General features: G+C 37.4%; 2 protein-coding genes across 3 annotated transcripts in view; both read left to right on the plus strand.

Annotated features, from left to right (window-relative positions):
- The window catches only part of LOC133520653 (putative sodium-dependent multivitamin transporter), a 35,715-nt gene that overhangs the window by 4,536 nt on the left and 5,526 nt on the right, over window positions 1-25,653 (plus strand). The window contains exons 2-9 of the mRNA XM_061855209.1: window positions 116-238; window positions 335-897; window positions 1,321-1,417; window positions 1,748-1,912; window positions 4,956-5,113; window positions 6,167-6,371; window positions 7,168-7,362; window positions 11,304-11,468. Of these exons, the coding sequence (XP_061711193.1) occupies window positions 122-238; window positions 335-897; window positions 1,321-1,417; window positions 1,748-1,912; window positions 4,956-5,113; window positions 6,167-6,371; window positions 7,168-7,362; window positions 11,304-11,468 (1,665 nt within the window). The 5' untranslated portion in view covers window positions 116-121. The remainder of the gene's footprint in view (window positions 1-115; window positions 239-334; window positions 898-1,320; window positions 1,418-1,747; window positions 1,913-4,955; window positions 5,114-6,166; window positions 6,372-7,167; window positions 7,363-11,303; window positions 11,469-25,653) is intronic.
- Window positions 20,219-24,596, plus strand: LOC133520654 (putative sodium-dependent multivitamin transporter). Of its 2 annotated transcripts, XM_061855211.1 has the most exons (5): window positions 20,220-20,821; window positions 22,425-22,546; window positions 22,787-23,349; window positions 23,435-23,538; window positions 24,463-24,587. In XM_061855211.1, exons 2-4 carry the CDS (start codon window positions 22,430-22,432, stop codon window positions 23,535-23,537), a joined length of 783 nt encoding a protein of 260 aa, XP_061711195.1. In that variant the 5' UTR covers window positions 20,220-20,821; window positions 22,425-22,429; the 3' UTR covers window position 23,538; window positions 24,463-24,587. The 2 variants fall into 2 exon arrangements, with proteins under 2 accessions (XP_061711194.1, XP_061711195.1); XM_061855210.1 differs by having other exon boundaries at window positions 20,219-20,821; window positions 23,435-24,596.

The raw sequence follows: 25,653 nt of genomic DNA on the forward strand, positions 1-25,653 counted from the left end.
AATTAGGCACGCAGAAAACCTTTGTCAAGAAGTGTCGAAAACCGGTTGCAACGCCTACTACCACTATATAAAATTATAAAATTTCGGTCAACCATTGAAGCCATTTTATTTTCAGGATAAGATGGTGCAATCGGTATTCGGAGTATGGGACTACGCCATAATGGCCTTAACAATGATCTCATCCATCGCAATTGGACTATATTTTCGCTTCAGCGGCGGAAAACAAAAAACAAATGAGGTTATTAACTATCTAAATACCTAAGGGCTATTAACTTAAGTAATTATTTTTGAATAAAGCATTTATTTTATTTTAATATAAATACTCGTTTTACAGGAGTATCTTCTCGCAGATCGAAACATGTCTATACTGCCCGTGGCAGTTTCTCTGATGGCATCATTCATGTCGGCCATTACGCTTCTTGGGGTGTCATCAGAAAATTATTCCTATGGAATGCAATTCGTCGTCATCAACATATCTTATGGCATCGCCACACCGATCGCAAGTCGGTATTACCTGCCAGTGTTCTTCGGGCTACAGAAGACGAGTACTTATGAATACTTGGAACTACGCTTCGGGCCTCATATACGAATGCTAGCCTCCCTCACATACACTTTACAAATGGTGCTCTACAACGGCATTGTGCTTTATGCTCCTGCTATAGTCCTAGAAGCCGTCACAGGCCTAGACAGACTGATATCTATACTAGTCGTTGGATTGGTGTGCACTTTCTACGCAACTTTAGGCGGAATGAAAGCCGTGATTTGGACTGATCTTTTGCAATCCCTATTGATGTTTGGTGCTGTGTTCAGCGTAGTTGTATTCAGTTCTGTACAGCTTGGAGGCTTTGGAAAAATATTTACAATTGCGAAAGAGAGAGGAAGACTTCAGTTTGACAGGTAAGCTCTTTAATATTGCTACATATAAAAGAAAAAAACCGGCCAAGTGCGAGTCGGACTCGCACAGGAAGGGTTCCGTACCATTATCTATAAAAACGGTCACCCATCCAAATACTGACCCCGCCCGACGTTGCTTAACTTCGGTGATTGGATGAGAACCTGGAGATAGGAAAGAAATATTTATTTTATTCTGGTTTTAGTATTTGTTGTTATAGCGGCAACAGAAATACATATTCTGTAGAAATTTCAACTGGCGAACTATCACGGTTCATGAGATACAGCCTGGTGACAGACGGACGGATGGACGGACGGACAGCGGAGTTTCAGTAATAGGGTCCCGTTTGACCCTTTGGGTACGGAACCCTAAAAACAGAGTAATGTATGTGTGAACTAGTCTGTTTATACTATTATTTGGTTTTTCAGTTTTAGTTTCGACCCAACAGTAAGGAATACTTGGTGGTCACTGAACTTCGGAGGTTTGATTACCTATTTGTCCCTGTATGCGGTTAATCATACACAGGTAAGTAGAACTAATCCTTATTCCAGTAATGTTTGAATTATTTTGATTATTATTAATCTATTTATTGATGTGCTGTGAAATTAGTTCAATCGAAACATAACCCATGAAAAAGGGAAATATCCTCATAAAATAATTAATCAACTGTTTTTTTAGAAATTGGTTAAACTTTTAAACATACGTGCTAGGTAGGTATGTTGTATGACGCTTATTTTTCTGTAACAAAAATACTTTATCAATTATACTTATAAATGAAAAAAACAATTATAGGCACAAAATCATGCCTTTGAATGGGACAAACGCAAAGTTTAATAATTCTTACCTATTTTGTAGATTCAACGTCTTCAGACGGTGAGAACGCTTGAGCGCTCCCAGGCGTGCCTGTGGTGGAGCTGGCCGGTGCTGTCCGTACTCAGCATCTGCACGTGCATGAGCGGGCTCGGCATCTTCGCCGTGTACAAGGACTGTGACCCGCTGGCGGCTGGCAGCATCACTAAGGTATCAGAATATACTCTGGGTATTAACTGTAGGATGACTTACGTTAGGTCTTCTTACGGGTAGGTCGGTGATCTCACCCGAGCCTGTGGTAAAGCTGGCCGGTGCTGTCCGTGCTCAACATCTGCACGTATGCATGAGCGGGTTCGGCATCTTCGCCGTGTACAAGGACTTCGACCCGCCGGCGGCCAACGGCATCACTAAGGTAACGAAGTTAACACTGGAAATTATCACCGTAGGATGACTTACGTTAGGTCTTCTGACCGAGAACTCTCTAGAGTGCTCCCAGGCGTGTTTGTAATGGAACTGGCCGGTGCTGCAACGGAGTAAACTCATTTCTGGGAATTGCTACTATCAGACTTGTGATTAAGGATTTGTGACTTCAAGGGAAGACATCCGTTAAAAAGGCATGTGACTTAAAACAAAAATGTGTCGTATGCGTATTTGACTTGTTTTATACTGGAACTCTATTGTCAGTGTGTAAAAAGATGGATGGTAGTGTAATGTTATTTAACTTTGTATTAACATCGTAAATATAATTGAAGGCACATTATTAATATTTGCGATAAAATTTTGCTTTTGTTTACCTAATTTAAAGAGGTTAAATTGTTTGCATACCTATGTTAGTTATGACTAACGTGACCATACGTCCCGCTTTGGGCGGGACAGTCCCGCTTTCAGGCAGTCTGTCCCGGTGTCCCCCGCGAGGCTGAAATTGTCCCGCTTTTGCAAACACACCAAATAATAATTTAAAACGTATTTTTCTCGCTCGAAATGCGTGGCACGGCACGGCACGGAGACAGCGCGTCACCCGCCGAGCGGTGTCGCGCTATCGCGTGCGAGCAGGATAGATAAACCCCTTCCACCCGCACTTACTCGACGACTGCATGTAGTGTTTTGTTTTAGTTCAAGTAGTGATTTGTAACAAAACAATAATGCCTAAACGCAAGTGTTCCTTTAATATTAGTTTGCAACAGAAGTATCCATTTATAAAAAAAAGAAAAGATGATGCAGACGTTACATGTGAAAAGTGTCGTACTGATTTTAGTGTTGGACATGGTGGTGCCAGTGATATAGAAAAACATTTAAAATCAGACAAACACAGGCTTGCCGATCAAGCCGCTGCTTCAAGCTCGTCAATGCTTAGTTTTTTTAAGAAAACTGAGTCGCCGACTTCTAAGGATTTGGATATAGCTGCAGCTGAGGGTACGTGGGCGTTTCACACCGTGCAACATAATCACAGTTTTCGCTCAAATGACTGTTCTTCTCCTTTAATTCAAACATGTTTTGAGCAAAAATTTAGATGTGCACGTACAAAGTCTCAAGCTATTGTGACAAATGTGCTGTCAACTATGGCAACCGAAGAATTAAAAGAGCATTTAAACAAAGCCAACTGCATAACTTTATTAACGGATGCTTCAAACCATGGCTCAATCAAATTATTCCCAGTTTTGATTCGCTATTTTTTACCATACGAAGGCGTGAAAGTCAAGGTTTTAGAGTTTCGGGAGCAGCCAGGCGAAACATCGGATATTATTGTCGATTATTTGAACGAAGTATTATCTTTCAATAACTTGAATAAAAAAATTGTTGCGTTTTGTGGAGATAATACGAACTGCAACTTTGGGGGAAAGAATAGGAAAGGAATTAATAATGTTTACTCAAAGTTGAACCAATCACTCGGCAGACAGCTTATTGGAATTGGATGTGGAGCCCACATAGTCCACAACGCGATCAAAACTGCCGCTGATTGTCTTCCCGTTGACTTCGAATGCATCATAGTGAAAATTTACTCATTTTTCTATATCTATAGCGTTCGAGTAGAAGCTTTAAAAGAATTTTGTAATTCTACCGAGACAGAATATCACAAACTGCTGGGCTACAGTAAAACAAGGTGGCTTGCGTTAATGCCCGCGCTTGAGAGAGTTATAAAATAGTATCAGCCTTTGAAAAACTATTTTCTGAGTATCGACAAATGCCCAAATATTTTAAAGACGTTTTTCGAAAATCCCAGCTCAGAATTGTGGTTATATTTTTTGCACGCACAAGCAGCGACATTTCATGAAGTTGTTTTGAAAATCGAAGCGCAAAATGTGTCGGCTATAGAGTCTGCCAAGGAAATTAATCGTCTCCGAGATAACCTGGCACTAAAAGAGAATACGATTTTCCTTCCCCACATGGTTCGTAACCTGTTGGGAAAATTACAAGAAAGGGCAGAAGAAGAAGCAGCAGTTGACCCGCAGAATGTAAAAACTACGGCGGCTGAGTTTTATAAAACAAGCAAAGAATACTTGGAGCAGTGGTGTCAATTTAACACAGAACTAGAAGTGTTTGAATGGGCAAATTTAACAAAAGTGCCTACGTGGGAAGAGGTACAGAAAGTGCTGGATTTACTAATTACGCAAGGATTTATTAGCAGCAGCCAAGATACGAAAGTCTTTGACGAGTTTTCACTTATTTTAAACTTTGTGACAGATGAAAAGATCTCTGGCTGGAATGCCGAGAATGTTTCTACTGAAAATCGTTGGGTCGAATTATTCCAGCACTTTCGTATCAATAATCTGAATTTAACAAACTTTTCCACGATTATTGAGTACATTATGTGTCTGCCTGGAAGTAATGCACCTGTGGAAAGAGTTTTTTCTCAAATGAACAAAGTATGGACAAGTGATAAAACACAGTTGAGTGTCGCAGTAATAAAAGCTATTTTGATTACGAAGATAAATATAAATAAATCATGTACTGAGTTCCACACTTATCTAAAAACAAGACCCGATATTTTAAAACAAATTTGTTCAGCCGATAAATATAAAAATACAAACTAGAATTCACGTCACTACTTATTTGCTTTGATTATTTTGAGTTATTCTATGTTCTATATTTAAAAAACTTGTACAACACTAATACCTAACTTTTTTTTATTACTTAATTCCGCAGATGTCCCGCTCTGACAAATAAAATAAATGGTCACGTTAGTTATGACGCTAATAAAAACCTATTACGGGGGTTACAGTATACTAATACCAAGTGTTATGTTGCATGTCAGATGGACCAGCTAATGCCTTTCTACGTGGTGGACGCAATGAAATCCGCACCCGGCCTTGCGGGTTTGTTCGTGGCCGGCATCTTCAGCGCCTCGTTGTCCACTGTGTCAGCCGCCTGCAACGCTCTTGCTGCCGTCACGCTTACTGACTATGTTGGCAAGTAAGAATATAATTTAGTGACCTTGCTACAGCAAAATCCGTGTTTGAATTATAAAGATGACCTTATTCCAATGAAGTTAATGCCTGACTTGGAAGAGGCCCCTCTTCGTAGCCAGCATTCATTGTCTCGTTGTCAACTGTTCCGCCTTTAATGCTCTGGCTGCTGTCACATACATTGACGTACACGTGCACGACTGCACGTCTCTGTGCATGCACGTGTGTGTCTGCAAGTACCTATGTAAGAACCATGTGAGAACTGACACGGTAACCTTACCATAATGAAGTCCGCAACACTGAGGATTGACGCTGAGCAGATCCTAAGGCGAGGTGATCACCTTAAGATAATGACGTCTGGGAAATTTCAGAATTTTGCGATGATATGAACGAGCTAAGCGGTGCGATGAAATCCAGTCAATCTGATAGGCAGTTTTACATATTTAATAGGCATTTTTAGCGCTGTATGTTGAACTAATTTCGATGAATTAAGATTAAGCTACTATGTTCAAACGATATTTGGGTCTATAGAATGTACTACGTACGTACGAACTTACTCCTTAGAACCTAACCTAAATAAAATAGCGCAAAAGCTATTTTTATCTCTAAGATTAATAGGTACTTATTTAATAAAGCATTTTAAATCCGACCTTTGCATATTCTATGCTACTCAAGAGGAATATTATCGTAAGTATTTTAAAGCATTACATATAACTAGTCGCCTACTAGAGTACTTACTAGTTAAAAGATTAAAGAATAATGTCAAGTAAACAAAATATACAGACAGCAAATAAAAAACATTGTTTAGCATGATAAGATGAAACATTAGACAAGGTGGTTTGCAAGGTTGATATATTATTGTTGAAAATATTGTAGTATGAATGAATATCAATATTCAGTTTTCACGTGCAAACAGTCACACCAATGCAAACAATTCTACTTGTCTTGTATCTGAATCTGAAAAATATAACCACATCGGGTCAAAAACGCACATGAGATATCTAATGCGTGTGTTATAGGAATCTAAAATTAATTGGTTAACATTTTTGCTTATTTCAAGATGGTGCCACGTGCGTGATTCGTACATCCCTTGGCTGACGAAGCTGGCCGCATGCGGATATGGCCTCGTATTCCTGGCCCTAGCCTTCGTGGCCGAACATCTGGGAGGCCTGCTTCAAGCGGCCCTCACCATCTTCGGAGCTGTCGGGGGACCAATGCTAGGAGTATTTACTTTGGGCATGTTCACTACATTCACTAATGAAAACGTAAGTGAGAGTCATGTTTCTCGTCCTGGCCTTCATAGCCAAACATCCGGTGTTATGTTGTATATCAGATGGACCAGTTATGTGGGTGTCTTCACTTTGGGCATATTCACTACGTTTTTACAAAAAACGTAAGTAAAGTCTTCTGCATCTGGATGCAAAGCTAGCAAGACATAAACCTAGTTCTGGCATGGATGGTTCACGCATCACGCATGGTGGCACACATCTAAGAATAAAAACGTAAGTTTATATTTGTGGAAGATATTAAATAGATATAGATCGGATCTAGAAAGGTTCGAGGCCGGGCCGGAGCTTCCGTCGCTTCGTTTTCTATGAAAAGTCGTCAAAGAAAATTACGTGTCGGACGCCTTGGCGGTCTGGCGTGAGTAATCCTTAAATATTACGAGCTGTAATTGATATAGCCGTAAGTCAATAACCTAATAGTTACGCAATACCAGTACCTACGTACTAATAGTCGCTACTTCAGAACGAAAAAGTAAAAAAAAAAACGTAATCTTACGGTTGGCTGCATTAAGACGCTAGTTTCATGTTATTCATCTCATGCCTACTGGAACACAAAATCAATTACTACATGATCGAATACGTTGAAATAATTAATGGTTTACAAGAAAGTGATTGCATATAGGAAACAATATACTTGTAAATTCGTGAGTTCTTTTTATTTTATGTACATTAAGTATGTCCTGTTCCTACTATGTTAACAGACAAATTTGAATCGCAGGTTCACTGTTTATTTCAGCTGTAATGGTGATCAAAATTCTTTTCATTAAAATTCCAGGGTGTTTGTGTCGCCCTGCTCAGCGGGATGGCTGTAACGTTGTGGATCAGTTTTGGTGGCCCCCGGCCGCCGCCTGTTAGTCTACCGGTCAGCGTGGCTGGGTGTGCTGCCAACATTACCCTACCAGAGACTCAAACTACGGATCCCAGTGACTATTTCTACCTGTACAGAGTGTCTTACTTGTGGACTAGTCCAGTAAGTAGAAATAACCGGTTCTTCTCCCGTCAATGTCGTTCGAGTCTGTTCGGAAAGAGAAGAGTCATGGAATGTATTGGGCCCCATTCCACCACTGTCGCGAACGTATTGCGAACCAGCTAATATTTGCCAACGTCATGGAGTAGATGGCGCTAGTAGTCACGTTTAAGTTAAAGTAACCGCTTCTAGGTTATTGGGATTTTTTGAGGGAAGTTGAGAGGGTAGATGAGAACGACAGTAGGAAAAAGGAGGTTGTGTGCGAACAAATCGACGCGGCAGTGATATTTGCTTTTAGATCAAGTCAAGAAGGTTCTTATGGTGTTATTAGAATAATGATGTGTCTCTGGTATATTGTGACCAACGTTATCAGTACTCAGAGTGAACAGTGATCCAGTGAGGCTAATATGAACTTAAGGTAAACTTTGTGTGAGGAATGGGGTCGCTATAAGGGGAGGTTTGGAGGCGACTATTAAGCTCAAGAAACCAGGTGGATAATCATGTGATACTCATGTTATATGTAGGTAATAAAGTCGGACACCAGCACAACTCATATCGTCATCTCACTAACATCCAGGCCTCATAGGTATGTAGTACATTTACATATCGCTTTCCAGTATCCGTAAAAGCATTAGCTCATTCGATAGGTTAATAAGTATGGTGAGCTTGACGACATGGTGGAGCATGCTGGGATTTTTTATTCACATGCACTGTTATCATCATCAAAAGTAACATATGTTTATCTCTAACATATGAAAATCAATTTATTTACACGCGTACAACTAAAGAGCTACAATATTTGGTTTATTTAATTCAATTTAATGTTTCATTTCAACCATGAAGCCCATATTTATATTATTTCTACCAAAAAGGTATTCAGCAGGCGAATGTTAGTGGTTCACCTGAGCACATAGGCAATTGAGTGAGTACCTAAATACATTTTAACTGAACATTCTTGCTCTTTGATATACAAGAGATTGCAAGTGTCAGTAGGTATCATAATATAGTTTATAAAAAGCAGATATATAAATGCATACTTTCACGATTATTAATATTTTGCGACAAAGGGTAGTCTGAATTAAAAAGCTCTCTTTAATCTTTGAACACAGTGTGTTTATTAGCCCTATAGCAGCTATAAGCAGTGGAATGGAATTTCAAGTTATGGTTTTGAATGATATAAATATTTAAATTTTTATGTTTTAGAACCAGTATTTGTCACTAATTGATGTGATAAAAATGTTTGTGTTTTACCAGAGCAGCAAAGTTTGTTTTCAACTCACGTGCCTTGAAACACTCGCAACGCTCAAGATTTTACTTTTACGCCCATGATTATATGTGACGTTACTAAACAGATTCAACATTTCTATGTGAAAAGAATGAGAGAGTGGCAAAGATTGTCACATCAGAAAATATAGTTATCTCTACTGAATAATAAAAGGTAATCAGTAATCATTTATGAATCAGGTAGGTCTCACTCAGTAAACATTCGTAATTCGTGTTTACTATAAATCCTATAAAACAAGTATTTATCATCAGTTTTTTAACACTGACTTAGTAACATTTTACCTTCAACAAGAGCCTTAGAACTCTTAAGTCTCACATTTCATTATATTGAAACCAAGTACCTAACTACATATTTCATTAAACATGTCGAAAATAATAAAGGGTGAAGGGACATTCAACTCAAATTTTAACGCCCAAAGCGGTAGAATTTTTTTCAATTATCAGTGAAGTGTCAGCAATTATCCAATTGTTCTCTTAAATGTCCTATGAATGGTGCCATTACCATACCTGCTCATACCTAACAGGTCAAACTGCTCAAACCTAAGTTTAAGTTGAACAAGAGGTTTAACTATAATCTATATTTAGGTACCTATACGTTATGTTAATTTTGATATTTATATTTGATTATGTAGGGGACAAGGTACTTTACCTACATGTTTAGATTTAGTTGCCTGACCAATCTTTGATATAAATTAAATAAAATCATGCACTAATAAACATTTACGACATTTTGAATTAAAATTTGCTGGTCAATTTGTGTTGTGACCCAGGATCTTTTCAAACAGCGACTTTATCACAGATTCAAATCATGCTCTTGATCAACAATTCATGAACAAAATAATTAACATTTTAATATTAAAATAATAAGAATCAAAATATCACATTCATTGTTCTGTTTGGCGGAATAGTTGTTATAGTTAATAGTATCAAATTTGAAGTTTATTTATCATGCGGATAGTTGATATAATGCCTTGCCGACTGTTGTTGCTTAGAAACCAGTTTAGGTCTGACCTCCGATTTGGTATATTTTCTGTAACTTCGGGATCTAGTTATATTGGTGTTTATAATATTTTGTGAAAAAGACCATAATCTCTTATGAATCATGATGCTTTTGTATAACACGCATTGCTTGCAGAATATCCACTTTATCACAAATTATCAGCTCAGCCCTGATTTGACTCGTCGTGCGCGCAAATGTGCGTGGTGTATGGAAACAATTTATACTGCGTGTCTTTTTAGAAAACGAATGTATCATGTTTAACGTATTAGGTAGGAACCAGATTTAACATTCGTTCGTTATACTTATATGATCCATAAATATTCTCTTAGAATGAAACAAAATTTATTTTATCAAGATTAATAAAATAATACAGCACAAACATTGATGAATGCTCAGACCAGACTCAGAATCCTGTTCTTTATCAGCTCAAGACAGATCACTCACAACTCAACTCAGACCAGATGCACGATTGGATCGATCTCAGAAACGCAGTGTCTCAGCACATTTCTGTAACGTCATCAGAAATTGCACACAGTCTCAGGCCGTGCCGATTCACGACGCAAAGGGTGAACCATGCGGTTCGAGAATGGACGGCTCAAACACATCGTTATTCACAAGTGTTCTTATTATCTGATTGTTGATTTATTTATATGTTTGCCTATAGACATCTAATTTCAATTAAGAGTAGCATTTTCTTTCTGGGCGGGAGTGTCGCGAACGTATTGCGAACCAGCTAATATTTGCCAACGTCATGGAGTAGATGGCGCTAGTAGTCACGTTTAAGTTAAAGTAACCGCTTCTAGGTTATTGGGATTTTTTGAGGGAAGTTGAGAGGGTAGATGAGAACGACAGTAGGAAAAAGGAGGTTGTGTGCGAACAAATCGACGCGGCAGTGATATTTGCTTTTAGATCAAGTCAAGAAGGTTCTTATGGTGTTATTAGAATAATGATGTATCTCTGGTATATTGTGACCAACGTTATCAGTACTCAGAGTGAACAGTGATCCAGTGAGGCTAATATGAACTTAAGGTAAACTTTGTGTGAGGAATGGGGTCGCTATAAGGGGAGGTTTGGAGGCGACTATTAAGCTCAAGAAACCAGGTGGATAATCATGTGATACTCATGTTATATGTAGGTAATAAAGTCGGACACCAGCACAACTCATATCGTCATCTCACTAACATCCAGGCCTCATAGGTATGTAGTACATTTACATATCGCTTTCCAGTATCCGTAAAAGCATTAGCTCATTCGATAGGTTAATAAGTATGGTGAGCTTGACGACAACCACTCTTCTGTTTCCGCACAGACTCTATATTTAACGAATTTTATTTAAAATACTTGTAAATACAATAGCTTTCTTCTAGTTTTCTGAAGCCTTGGTCTTCGATTGATGCTGTACGATTTGGATGTATAAAATGTGACGACGTACGTAGCATACGGTGTCAGTAGGAGACCAAGGCCTAAATAAAAGCAGATAAACTACAGACAGAGCTTAGCCCTCAAATTAGCACTGACAGTGTTGATACTCGTTGGCTTTGACGATGCGTCGCAGACATTTTATTCGAACCATTCCAACATAAAGGTGCTGATTCCAGCAAGATGCAGAATACCGCCTCTCCGGTCGACTCTAACCAATTACGCTTGGTGTCGTTTTCAGATCGGCTTAGTATGGGTACTGGTGGTAGGTTCGCTTGTTTCGCTAGCGTGGAAGCGCCAGCACCCGTGGCAGCGGGCTGGGCGCAAGCACCCCGACCCAGCACTCTTCACCCCGCCCCTCGCCCGCCGGTTACGACGCACGCAGGAGACGAAAGCTGATGTACAGGTATGTATGGGTATTAGACATGTATATGGGTCTAATTATGCCAAAAAGCCGCAATTGACTGGTATCCAAAAAGGTCAATAGGTATATCCCTGGCCAACCCTCGAATTCAGCCAGGAGCCTGATTCTGATTTTAATGTCATGTTCTTAAACTGCTTTGTATTAAATCCGCCAGCTATCAACAGAGATGTTTTTTAATCTGAAAATGTTACACTTGTCAGTTTACAGATCAAATCCATTGTAGTTACAGAACAAGAAATTTAATAAAATCTAAAACGGAGTTCTGGATTGTAGCGGTTATAACATCCAAGTTCATCAATTGCGGGCATTTATCTCAGTCACTCTACGTCTTACTGAGAGTAAAAGAGAAAGATCCCCGAAATTTGCGAATTTCGGTTTTCGCGGTAGGCCTCCTGTTGATGGACGCGTGATGGCTTCTACGCTAACTAGAAATCGATACTTAATTTATTTTTAGTGTTTCAACTGCGTGGGCAAACTTGCTTCTAAACTTCAGCATGCGCACAACCCTCAGACAGCTTACTCAGTTTAATTTAAGCAGCATGCCTCTTGTCTTGTTATGAAATATCATGATTTATTTTCTCTCTAGGGCGTAACTTAACAATTCCTATAACAGTTCCTTTTAGTCAGTAGCTGTCACGTAAAATGTTTGTAGACGTTTTTTGAAAGTTGGGCACATTAATTTATTTATAAATGTAACATTTTACTAATAAAACATATTTCTTCAATTAAACCCAAGCAAAAGAAATTTAAAGGAACTGACATAGGGGTTACTCGTAGCATTCGACGCGACAGGTATAAAATAATTATATGGATTAATGTACATCTGTATATTTTTTGATGTCTTCATCTTGAGTATGGGCACAAAATAATTCGCTTTCTTTTCCTTGAATTACTAATTGCATGTTGGTTATCTTACCGGAATACAACACTGTAGCGCATATATGGCACGTAGGTATGCGAGCGTACTTCACGTAGCCATGCCTCACTGTGGGATTTCATTTATTATATATCTACATTTTAACATTAAGCAGAAATTAAACACAACTGGGTACGTAAACAGCATGCCAATCATTTACGCTCCGTAGCTAACGAAACGCAACTGTCATTGTCGCACTAATATGAAGGAATGATAGAGAGGAGAGACACAAAGCGTTACGTTGTCGTAGCGCAAGCGATTGTCACCTTGGCTAGGCACCCTGGCGTGGTGTGTCCGTGCGCTGCAGTGGGTTTCCTTTTTATTATTTATTATTAAGTTGGATATTTTTTCTTGCATGAGCATGCTTTCTTAGTAATCTGTTATAGATGGATGCCTCCTATCTATGAGCCAGCTTTACGCTTCGGTTTTTTGTGGATATTTAGAGGTATGTCATAGCTTTTTAAATATTAGAAGTAGTATTCATCATTTTATGCTAATTTAACTGCATGTCTATGCTTGCTTAAAATTTAAATTTAGATCATATACAACTTTAATATACTTAAATATTATAATTCCTGATTTACGCTGATTTTATTGTAAAATGGTGTTATTAATTTGATACCGTTTTTATCATTTTATTGGGTGCAATAAATTTACGACGAACGAAATGATGAGATCCACCTATTGACCCATCAACCATACAATTCGCTTGACAATCGGCAGTTGTCAAAACTTTTTTTTTTATAAAACCATCTTTAAATACTATACCACCATACCACCCACAACCATAGCATCTACTTAAAATATATTTAATAATAACAAAGAAGTGTAAGGGCCACACAAATGACAATATTTATATACTTACAAATGTTTTATTTTTGTTTTCAGTGCGAGCTGTTGAAGCGGTGAGCGGCCAAACATTCAGCGTACCCTAATTTATTTGTTTTGCATCTTGAATTTTGATTTATTTCATAATTACTTATAAGTAGCAAATGGTATTATCGAAAGGTTCAATAATTGTATGCGCCATTGTTATGAGGCCTACCTATCAAATTGGATCAGTTCTCAATAATATCTACACGCGCGTCGCTCACACTATAGCTGCATTGTGCACATGAGGACAAAGCTTGAGGTTTTATTATAAAACATTGGTGACAAAAAAGCATACGGCCCGCTTGATGGAAATTTATTACCGCAGCTAATGGACGCCTGTAACTCATGCAGATTACCATTTGATAAACCCATTTAATTATAAGGAGATCGTATTCGTATCGTATGCCTGTAGGAATATGATTTAAAATGAAAATCACCGTTATATTTTTGCAAATCGCATAGTGTAACACAAGTTAATCCGTTGCAGTAGACTGATTTAGACTCGAATAACCAAACTAAAAGACGCAATATAAATGTAACACACGCGAATTGTAATAGTTGGGGACCCCAAGAGAGGATTTTTGTAGTTATTCGAGCGTGTGAAATTATGTTACGACTTGCTACCTAGATCTACCGTACCCACTTTTAGCCGTTTATCTTGGTGAGTTTGGGGGCATTTAATAAAATCGTTAATTAGATTGTGGATTTAATGATTTTGGTCCAAGGTAATGCTATAATTGTGCTATTACTTAACCTGACAATTACTTGTACGATTTTTTAATCTGACGGTTACAGTGTGAAAATCGGGTTTCGAACTTCTTACCGTCTGATGCGCATAAATAATTGTCAGATTATTTACCAACTCATCCACCAACATAGACGGCTTAATTGGTTATGGTAAATATGTGGATATGGTCAGTGGATGGGTCGAACACATTTTAGAAGAAGGTAAATTCTGTGGACAATACAATCAAAGTAAACGAATATAATAAGATATCCCGAATTTCTTATTTAAGTCTGTAAGTAAGTACTGAGTATCCCGCCTGTGAAACTGCCGTATAGAAATTATTTTAGATTCCCTTAAATTTGCTATGTCTACAGGAAAGACGCGAATGAGTTTTCTATATAATGTGTATGACCCGGGTAGCAAGATATCAATCATATCCTTATCGGACACGCTGGAGTAACTTCAAAAATCCCCTCATGGGCTCCCCTACTAAAATTAATATAGTCTGACTAGCTATATCACTCGAAAAGGCCGAAGACTCGTAAAAAGCAAAAACATCACTGGGAAAGGAGGATAATCCTTTCCCAGTGATGTTTTTGCTTGTAGAAAATCGGTATTTGAACGTATTAGGTACTTTGACGCAACACGAAAGTCTCGAATAAATTGAAGCTTATTGCTTTTGTTGTGATTGTTACACCTAATTCTTAATGAAAATACCTATATTATAATTAGGTATGTACTTAATTGTTACTCAATATATGTATAATGTACTTAAGTAGTAACATTCCTAGATATAAGGAACAAAGACCACTTGCACCTTGGTTACCTCAATGTGATTTACAGGTAAATAATAGACATTATTTAAAATTCTACCGTTTCATAACTTCTCGGTTTAATTACGACAATAATACCACAATCGGCAGCGAGTTTTGAACCTAAATATATATCAAACATCAATAAGAATTTACCGAAGTTGCTATAAAATAATTGATTTGTTTGGAAAAATCTCAGGTCATGTGCGGATAGTGCGGTAAGAGAAACAATTTTTATTTTTCACGGGCAAGAGAAACAGTATGAGGGTTCTCTACAAATATTTGTGAGTACAGCGGCGGTATCATGGTTCCATTTTTATCACTTGTCACTATGTCCGTCACTTTCGCGCTTACATATTTGTTAGAACGTGACAGGCATGGTGACAAATGATAAAGAGCCGACCATCTTAGCCCAGCAGGTAAGACTAAATATGGCCTTTTGGCGGCTAAAATATGTACATCGATAAAAAATTGTTTATGACCTTTATCGGCTTTATCTTGGCACTAGAAATGAGGACCTGCCGAGTCCTACCAAAAGTTAGAGGTCCGACCCCCTTTTCGGGACGGGGGGGGGGGGATGTGCAGGGGGTTCATTTTAAAATATTCACATTTTACAAACTAGCCGAGTGAGGTGTCATTTTTATTTAATTTTTTGCTGAATCGAGTGAAACCATACTCATACTTATAGGATCAATATTTTGCGAGATATGCATGGTTTTTGTAGAAAAAAAACGAAAAAATAAAATATTTCAAGTCAAGAGTAGGTATCAGCAAAAACAATTGGAAAACTTTTAATTATTTATTTAATCTTTATTGCATAAAAGAAAATACAATCGTACAAAAGATGGACTTACTGCCATAATTCTCTACCAACAGATAATTTGTAGGCGGTGCAAAATCATTTGTTGTAATTACTAGACAAAGAACGTTTTTGTTTGAATGATTTACGGTTAGTTTCACTACACTTAAATCGACCGGGATATAAACCGTGATTACCTTTTATATTGTTTTTATTCAGCTCCCGATATTTTGACCCGAACACCATCCCACCGAGTGTTACCCGTGAACAAGATGCATATAACTGCGTCGATAAAAAGAATAGTACCTGGGCGACCGAGCTTTGCTCGGTTATAACTATTTATTGTAATATGGTGGTGTATAGGTGATAATCTACATAAACTTAAAAAGTAAAATGTGAACTGACAATTATTATTATTTACAATCGATTTTAACCTTACAGCACTTGTCACAGAGTAACGCCATCTATTGTCAATTTCTCTTATTACATATATTAAAGGTAATCACGGTTTATATCCCGGTCGATTTAAGTGTAAAGAACGTTATGTGGCCCTAGTGAAAAAGGGTACAAGTCTCTGGCAGTTTAGGTGTATAAGGACATAAGTGTTACGTGGAACTTACACCCCTTTACACCTGCGCTGTCAGAGACTTGTACCCTTTTTCACTAGGGCCACAGGTTTAATTACACAACTATTTATTTGTGGCATAAACACGAATTTTTTTTTCAGAGTCATGGGTGTTTTCCAATTTCCCACCTTGATGAATTTGACACATTACACGTAGGTATTTTTAGAACTGTATAAGATGGCGCGTGTAAGTTCGTGCCCGTAAGTTCGTATTCTTCTCTCACTCTCAATGAGCGTAAGCGTGAGCGCGATGTACCTAATGTACGTACAGTCAGCGTCAAATACTTTGTAGCAGTGGCCAAATAGTTCGGTACACCATACTAAATATATGGTGTACCGAACTATTTGGCTACTTTGGTTGCTACAAAGTATTTGACTGTACCTACTCGGGACCGCGGATATCATGCTTTTGAATTTATTTTTTTGTGTGTTTTAACAATAAATACCTACAGTAATCGATGAGTCTCTCAAGCATGATATTGCCGAGTTAGAAGCAATTTACATATTTTTACCTTTTATGCAAAATATATTATAATTTTTTAAAGGGCATTTTAGACCTATGTTCGTGATTTTTTTCTAACTCAGGATTCGAATTGTTGAAGTTCCACGAGAAAAGCCTCAAGATCGCTACGACTTTTTAAAAACTCTGTTTTCTGAATCTGTACCTTAAGAGCTAGTTGCACCAAGGTGTTTGTCGTACGTGTTTTATATTATATACCTTGGCTCAAACAATGGCTTTTCAAATATTTCGTTTGATTAGATCCTTTAACGATTTCTATGTGACAGCCATATTTTTTCCGTGATAAATTATTTTTTTAAATATTAATAGAGAAATAAAATTTTAATATAATTTTTAAATTAAATTAAAATTCGAAATTTGGAGCAAAGTAGGCACCTTTTTACGGTAAGAAATATATGAGTTATATCTGCAATGAATGTACTGCACAGCTGTGATAGTTTTACGAGAAACCGATCTTCCATTGCTAATAAGAAGAAAGTTATTTATTGAATAGTAGGTGTATAATATATAAATTTGTAATATTTCTTAACTAGTATTGCTTATAAGTATTAGGTACGTTACAAGAGTGAACCTCGAATGATACATGTTGCATTTTTAGCTACTTATTAATTTAGATATCTAGGTGAACATTTTATTATGTTTTTTGATAAGTATCTGTAATTAAATTTGTACGTTTGTTTATTTTGTTTTATCTTTAATAGGTTGTATTGTAAACATGGTCAATCTCAATACATTTGTTATAGCAATCGAAAGTTTCATTTTGATCACACAGATAATCAATATAATCATATAGAGCTAAAATGCCAATAAGGTTTCTTAATAATTTATCAAGAAAGTGTAGTTATAATTAGAATACGTTGTGGACTATTTTTTATAGAGTTGTTATGCATAGAAAATGTATAAAAAGTGAATAAATATATATTAAGGATACTATTATACAAATACATGTTTTAGTAAAATGCTGTTTATTTTTAACCCACATTTATAACATTTATTTAAAGTTGTACACTATATAATCACACCACGAAAACACGAGGTTTGTAATCACGAGGTCTTTCGATCCCAGTAGGAGAAAAAAACTAATCCATCCATATGGGTATATATGTATGTGTATATTTTTAGTGAATAAAGAATATTTGAAATGAAGAAATTACATATTACCAGTCAATGTGGATGGATGTCCAGACAACAACACTCTGCCAGAACCTGCCAGTGCCTGCTTTAGCAAGTTAGCAGACACATGCGACTAGGTACTTCTATTTTTACAGGCTGTCCTATTTTTGAACGAGTTCAGTATTCAGTATTATAGGGTGACCTGCGGCAGCGCTCCGCACTATAACCTAGTGTTGCGATACAGTGACAGAATTTATAGGTCTCATGAGTTTAAACTAAAATTGAACATCTAGACATGATACAAATTGCGTGATTCTGTTTGACCCTTAAAACAGCAATTACGATAAGAAAGATTGATCTTGAACGTCAAGTTCTTATATCAGGCGTAACCAAGATCATAAGTATCATTATTATCATAACCTTTGAAAAATCGACAATTAAGTTTTGCTTTTATTTCCGTGAGACTCATATGTATAATACATATGGAGTACAAGATGATTCGAAATTTATATTCACCCGTCCAAAATAGTAGTTAGTATCACAATATCTTCTTTAAGGACTTACTACCAACCTATCTACTTAAGATGCGGCATAATGTAGGTACCTTAACTGCAGCCGCGCATATCGCCCGGGGCTGCCTGGAGGATTTTCCTTTCTCACCCAGATAACTTAAGTCGATAACTTATCTTCTTCGGAGATTAGCGATAAGTTTGGGTCCAAATATAGTATGACATGATAAGCATTTGGCGCCAGCAACAATTCAAGCAGCCTGTCGATAACGGCAGCTGGAGGCATGGGTATAAGGTAGAGGCCTTGACCTTGCTGTACCTACTTATTTTACATTATTTGTAAAATATTGGTTTGGTCGGTTCTGTTGTGTCCCTGCTGTGGAGACACCAGCAACTGCGGCAGCGCGTGGGACAGCCCCACCCTGATCCCGCGCTCTTCACCCCGCCGCTCGTTAAGAGACTAAGACAACGAAAACAGGCCGATAAATCAGTACCCCTAGTTTACATTTATTCGATGGCATAACGTGACGTACGCGTTTGCGTTAAGTCTCATTTTATATGGGATTTTGAGTTTCCAAAACGTTCCGCTTGGCGCGCTGTTTCTAAATCCCATACTAAATGAGACTTAACGCAAACGCATACGTCACGTTTCGAAATCGAATAAATTTACACTAGGGGCTCAGATACACTTATAGTAAAAACATGGCGTTATAAGCGGATGTCATACAGATATAGAATAGTTCATTAAATTCCTATTTTTGTTAAGTTTACTTAATTTATCCAAAATTCCTTTCCTAGATATGTTATTTATTAACCTCGTAGTAACTATACCTATTACCAACTTGTCAATGAAAATCAAAACTAAAACTATCCAGGCCAATTTAAACTTTATAATTTTGTTATAGACGGCTATGGATATGGTATGTATGCGGTTAACAGTGACATTTCTGGTTGAAGTAAGTAATTTCATGTTAACTGCTCACAGATCAGTGACCGCGGGGTTGTCGTTGATATTCAAGCGAAGATGTATCGCGATTTTTTTTTTTGTGTTTTGCTCATTCATGTAGTTTAAAGTGTAATATTGATAGCTTATTATGCAGTGACCTATTGTGCAAGTGTGCAGCTGATGGAAAACTAATCTTGAAACGCGTTTAACTATGTTTTAATAAACACCCGGCAATCCATCGTGGCTTTTAGTAAAGTCCAGCTATCTCTTTACTATTAAAAGCAACTACCGAACAACGTCATGCTCTACGAGCACACTTAAAACTTACAACGTAACTTGACATTGGCAAAATCGTCATAGATTTGACGGTAGTTATTTAATAATAAACAAATTAAATTGTAATAAAATGTGTAAGATTTAATATTTTTCACGTTACGTCGTAGAATCATCGTGTCTAATGAATAATGGCATTTCTTAGTTAATTGTTCCAATGTGGACTGATTTAACATGTATTCTTGTATGACAAATAATTAATAAACTTATTTTCTTGTCTTTTTATTGGTGGACCAGCAATGTACAGCAAATAGCCACGGTCCATTAGCGTATATTAAATATTGTTTATTTGCGTTTTAGCCTATAGAAGATCTATACCGGGTGGGGCCAGTAACAGAGATCAATCAATTAAACTGTAGGCTGTACTCCTCCTCAAAGTGACCAACATTTGTGAGCGTCGTTTAAAAATAAATAAGATAAGTTTATTCGAAGACTTTTAATATGTTTAAATCGTGACAAGCAACTTCAGCTACAATAATGATGGCCAATATTGAAGATTATCATTAATTTGCATGAAAAATAGGAAGTCACTTCATAATTTTTAATAGATATTAAACATAAGCTTTATCGTTTGGGGAATACAATATGTTTTAATTATTTGCTCGTGTTACAAGGCTCACCCGGTATATCATGTATACGTATATGATACAAAATATTATATGTGTACATTATAAATACAAGCGTGAAAGAGTGGTCAGAAACAAGACAACGAAAATAATTTTGGCCCAGGTACGGCGCTACGGACGGATACGGAACATTGTATTGTAATCTCTACTTTTGACATAATATATTTAACATTAATTTGTGCATGCATAAATAAACAATAAAAATAAACTATGAATGGAGCATCTTGAGTACTATGATGTTCTGTAATCAGTGATCAGTGACAATTATACTATACTTGAGTCCACCAAAAGATAGCGCCAGCCCAATGCTCTCCAGTATACGTGTGCATTTGGACGGCGACGATCGTGTTTGTTTTTATCGTAAAACAATCGGGCTTTACAATGTTTTAATGCAATGGAAATTTAAACGAATATGGATGAGTTAGCTATTATAAGTATAAACGCGTTTAGGGATTGAATATATTTAGTCGGCGAAAGTTTGTGTTGATATTGGATTGTTAACATTTATTTTTATGTTAAACAGCGACACCAGCATAGTAAGTATTTAATATAATGAATATGAAGTGAAGTAAACGAGTATTTCGGTCGTACTTACACGAATTAGGTGCTCTCATTTTTTTTTCTTTTTCCTAAAGTTAAGAATATTGGCGATACCTACACAATTTTGCTATACCCAAAACTGCATCGGGACGTTTAGGGTAATGTCAAATTAGGATCCAGTACCCTTAAGTTTCGCGTACAGATTTTTTTTTTTGAAATAACATAGTAAAGCTTAAATAGAAACAAACGACAAAAAATTAACTTAAGAAATAGGTAGGTTAATTGTACAAACGCTTATAATTTATATATTCACGTTATAAAGACGCGGGTGGTTTTTCTATCCCTAAAATACCAACGTTTTAGCATTAGGTACTAACTCTACATGGCTTCCATCTAAAATCAATTTAAAGATAGTTAAGTCGATAGCTTTGGTGCATGTTGAATATAATTTGAAGTAGGTATTTTTCCTAATACTGTTTAATATAATATGTGATCATGAAATGTTTGTTTCGATGACGAACAACCTGAGTCTCTTTTATTTTTATATTAGTTAGGCTAAGTCAAATTTTGGGGTCATGGTTTTAGTGGCATCACGTGGTAAAATGTGTTAGCTATTCAAGTTGCTTTTTAATGCTCGTTGTAATGTAATGTATCTACAGATAGTCTACAACTCTTGATCTAATGAAATGTTAATAAAGATTTTATCTGTATTTTTATAGTTATATGTACGTGGTCATGTTTGCGTCGTGTATTCTACCTTATACTGGGTGACTTTGGGTTCGTGATCCCGAATGTCAAATATGCATTAAAATGAAAATCGTGAAAAAATATACCACTGGGTCCATACGTTTAGTCTACTCCGGACTCTAAAAGGTGCCCATTCGTTTTTTTGCGATTTTGTGGTTGATTCAGGATCACGACCCCAAAATCACTCAGTATAGTTTCGGGAACTACTGAACCGATTTTTATGATTAGGTATCAATTCATTTGTTATTACATATTGCGGGACATTAGCAAATTTTTTTACTCCCGGGTAGAAATAAGAAAGTTCCAAACAAAAACATTCATAGTCAGGCTATCGTTTTTTAAACGCTTTACCAATTGTACTTGTTAGCAATCGGTGTCATATTGATGAGGCAATATGAGTAGGAAAGTTTTGAGGTGAAATCTAATACATACGAGTATGTATTTCTAGGTAGGCATAGTCATCACATCATATTTACACAATTTTTTATTCTTATGTATGATACATCAACATTCATATTGCGGCATTAAGTCAGCGCCAGAATCAAGTCAGCGCCAGAATTATGTGGGACATCGGGAAGAATCATGTGTATATCAAGCTACCAAATGACATACAATGCAAGGCTCAATTTACATACCTTCAAGCAAAAAGCAAAGTGCTTAAAATTGTTGTGTGTTTGTGCCAGAGTTAGAAGTAGAAAATGACATCAAAATGAATGATACATTATTGCAAAAAAACGATGCTCTCCAAGATGGCGGCAAGATTTCGGATGGATCGGTTCAATAAATTCAATATTTTTTGACTTTCATTATTTAGTACCTAGTCATAATATTCAATCTAGCTTTATTTTCCAGAAATAATGGAGCACTCAATCTTCGGGGCATGGGATTATGTCATAATAGCGGCAACCTTAATAATCTCTACCGCTATAGGAGTATACTATCGCTTCAGTGGAGGGAAACAAAAAACTAATGAGGTAACAGCACATCATTATATTAATTAAATACATTATAACTCTTCCTCTTCCTTGTCTTCAGTTAAGCCTCTTCCTTTTTTATCTGTTAATAAACATCACACCAATAAAGATTGATATCAAAGACAAGTAATACCTATATTTTGATAGTCATACTTATTTTATTAGCTGACTTCGCTTCAACACTCTTAATATCAAAATGTGTCATTTAAATTTGTCTAAAAATGTGATTTATATTTTCAGGAATTTTTACTGGCAGACCGAAACATGTCTATAATGCCAGTCGCAGTATCTCTGATGGCTTCTTTTATGTCCGCCATCTCTTTACTAGGAGGATCGTCAGAAACCTACACTTACGGCATGATATTTATATTAATAAACCTGCCCTACGGCTACGGCACACCAATCGTAACAAAACTGTACTTACCAGTGTTTTTCGGGCTTCAAAAAACAAGTACTTACGAATATTTAGAGCTGCGATTTGGACGCTATATACGTATGCTTACATCTCTGACATACACCTTGCAAATGGTGTTGTATAATGGCATTGTTCTTTACGCGCCAGCTATTGCTCTGGAAGCAGTTACAGGGCTCGATAGACTGATATCTATATTAGTAGTTGGGTTATCTTGTACCATTTACGCAACTTTGGGAGGTATGAAAGCTGTGGTGATCACAGACGTTCTACAGTCTGCGCTGATGTTTGCAGCTGTTTTGAGCGTCACTGCCTTCTGTGCCATACAGCTTGGAGGCTTTGAACAAATTTTTATTATCGCTCGAGAAGGTGGACGTCTGGATTTTTCGAAGTAAGAGCCCTGTATATATTAAGTTCTGTTAAATTTGATCCGCCTATATTTCCTCGGACTTTAATGACATCATTCCCCTTTCCAGTATCAGCATAAGACCAACGGAGAGACACACGTGGTGGTCCTTGAACATCGGTGGTCTGATCAACTATTTGTCGCTGTACGCGGTCAATCAGACACAGGTTTAAAGTAAATCTTCGTTATAACTTTTTCGTTATTTTATCATACTTTGCAACCGTTAGAGACTGTAGAGACTAGAAGTCTTATAATTTCGGACTCTACAAATCACATATTTATTTTTGTATGACCTTAAAACTTATATTCTAGGAAAGGAAATATGTATTATCCAGTGAACAGAAATGTCACAGTAAACATAACACACACACGTATAATGGAACAGGCACCAGTAATGGGATGGTATAGACAAATCCTGTAAAATAAGTATTTACCATCAGTTTTTAATCGCTGGTAACATTTTACTATAAACAAGAGCCAATGAGCTGCTTAAGTTTAATTTTTCATTGATATTTGTTAGTTTGAAAATGAATGAGGCCATACATCCCATGACTGGAGCAAAAAACAGTTTTAATTGGTTAATAATATTGACACCAATTGCAGTAGCTTTCATTAAATACATAGAAAACATAAAGGACGATTAGGACATTCAACTTTTAACGCATAAAGCGGTAGAAATTTTACAGGTGTCGGTGAAAGAAAAAATAATCCCAATTTTCTCTTAAATGTCTAATTCCTTACTTAAAAAATCGAAATATGTTTATACCTATTCCACGAGCATGTTATTTAAAAAAATTATGCAGCTATTTGGAGTTTCCATAAGAGGAAATAAAAATTAAGGATAAAATAAAAATGAGTTTTTTTTTCTTCTTTTCGATTAGGAATTACAAAATAACCGTAAATGCCAAGTACATCATATGTTAGGCGGATTTGTAGAAAATGTCAAGGAGTACTGTTATGTATTAATCATGTGCCCCTCCCCTTGATCGACATCAACCTCTCCACATTCTACTAATATGCTACTATTGGGACAGTTTTGCTCCTAAGTGTATCTACCCACATTGTGGTACAACCAAACATCAAATGCGTATGTTCTAGGTCCAACGCTTGCTAACAGTGAGCTCGCTAAAGCGCTCGCAAGCTTGCCTGTGGTGGAGCTGGCCGGTGCTCGCCTTCATGAGTTTCGCCAGCTGTCTCGCTGGTATCGCCATGTACGCCGTGTACAAGGACTGTGACCCACTGACGTCGGGCAGCATTACTGCTGTAAGTACGTCGACTTGCAAGCTTGCTTGTGGTGGAGCTGGCCGGTGCTCGCCTTCATGAGTTTCTCCAGCTGTCTCGTTGGTATCGCCATGTACGCCGTGTACAAGGACTGTGACCCACTGACGTCGGGCAGCATTACTGCTGTAAGTACGTCGACTTGCAAGCTTGCTTGTGGTGGAGCTGGCCGGTGCTCGCCTTCATGAGTTTCGCCAGCTGTCTCGCTGGTATCGCCATGTACGCCGTGTACAAGGACTGTGACCCACTGACGTCGGGCAGCATTACTGCTGTAAGTACGTCGACTTGCAAGCTTGCTTGTGGTGGAGCTGGCCGGTGCTCGCCTTCATGAGTTTCTCCAGCTGTCTCGTTGGTATCGCCATGTACGCCGTGTACAAGGACTGTGACCCGCTGACCCGCCAACAAACTGCGACCGCAGTTTGGCGAGGAATAAAGTGGTGTCACAATGTGATGTACCTTTATGATAAATAAACTAAAAAAAAAACATCGGGCAGCATCACTGCTGTAAGTCTCGCAAGCTTGCCTGTGGTGGAGCTGGCTGGTGCTCGCCTTCATGAGTTTCTCCAGCTGTCTCGCTGGTATCGCCATGTACGCCGTGTACAAGGACTGTGACCCACTGATGTCGGGCAGCATCACTGCTGTAAGTCTCGCAAGCTTGCCTGTGGTGGAGCTGGCTGGTGCTCGCCTTCATGAGTTTCTCCAGCTGTCTCGCTGGTATCGCCATATACACTGTGACCCGCTGACGTCGAGCAGCATCACTGCTATAAGTCTTATTTATATTTTGATACAAATAGAGATTATTATTTTTGATGATAGTAGGTAGGACACCTATGTATGTAAAAGCTTGAAATGATAAGGCTATATATTTTAATCGATGTAAAATTGTCATTTTCAAACATCATCGTCATAACATTCTTAATTAGCTTTATCTGTCTGTAGTTATAGGTGGGTCATTTCATATAGTTGTAAGTTACACTTTTTCTGTATGAAAATTTCAGACATTTTTTCTCC

This window comes from Cydia pomonella, chromosome 8, assembly GCF_033807575.1.
Source record: "Cydia pomonella isolate Wapato2018A chromosome 8, ilCydPomo1, whole genome shotgun sequence".
Taxonomy (NCBI): domain Eukaryota; kingdom Metazoa; phylum Arthropoda; class Insecta; order Lepidoptera; family Tortricidae; genus Cydia; species Cydia pomonella.

Excerpts from the sequence above, each read along its gene's own strand:
- LOC133520654 (XM_061855210.1), top strand. The coding sequence starts at position 22,430 with ATGGAGCACTCAATCTTCGGGGCATGGGATTATGTCATAATAGCGGCA. Across the intron at positions 22,547-22,786 it reads GGAAACAAAAAACTAATGAG|GAATTTTTACTGGCAGACCG; the intron begins GTAACAGCACAT and ends TTATATTTTCAG. Across the intron at positions 23,350-23,434 it reads GGACGTCTGGATTTTTCGAA|TATCAGCATAAGACCAACGG; the intron begins GTAAGAGCCCTG and ends TCCCCTTTCCAG.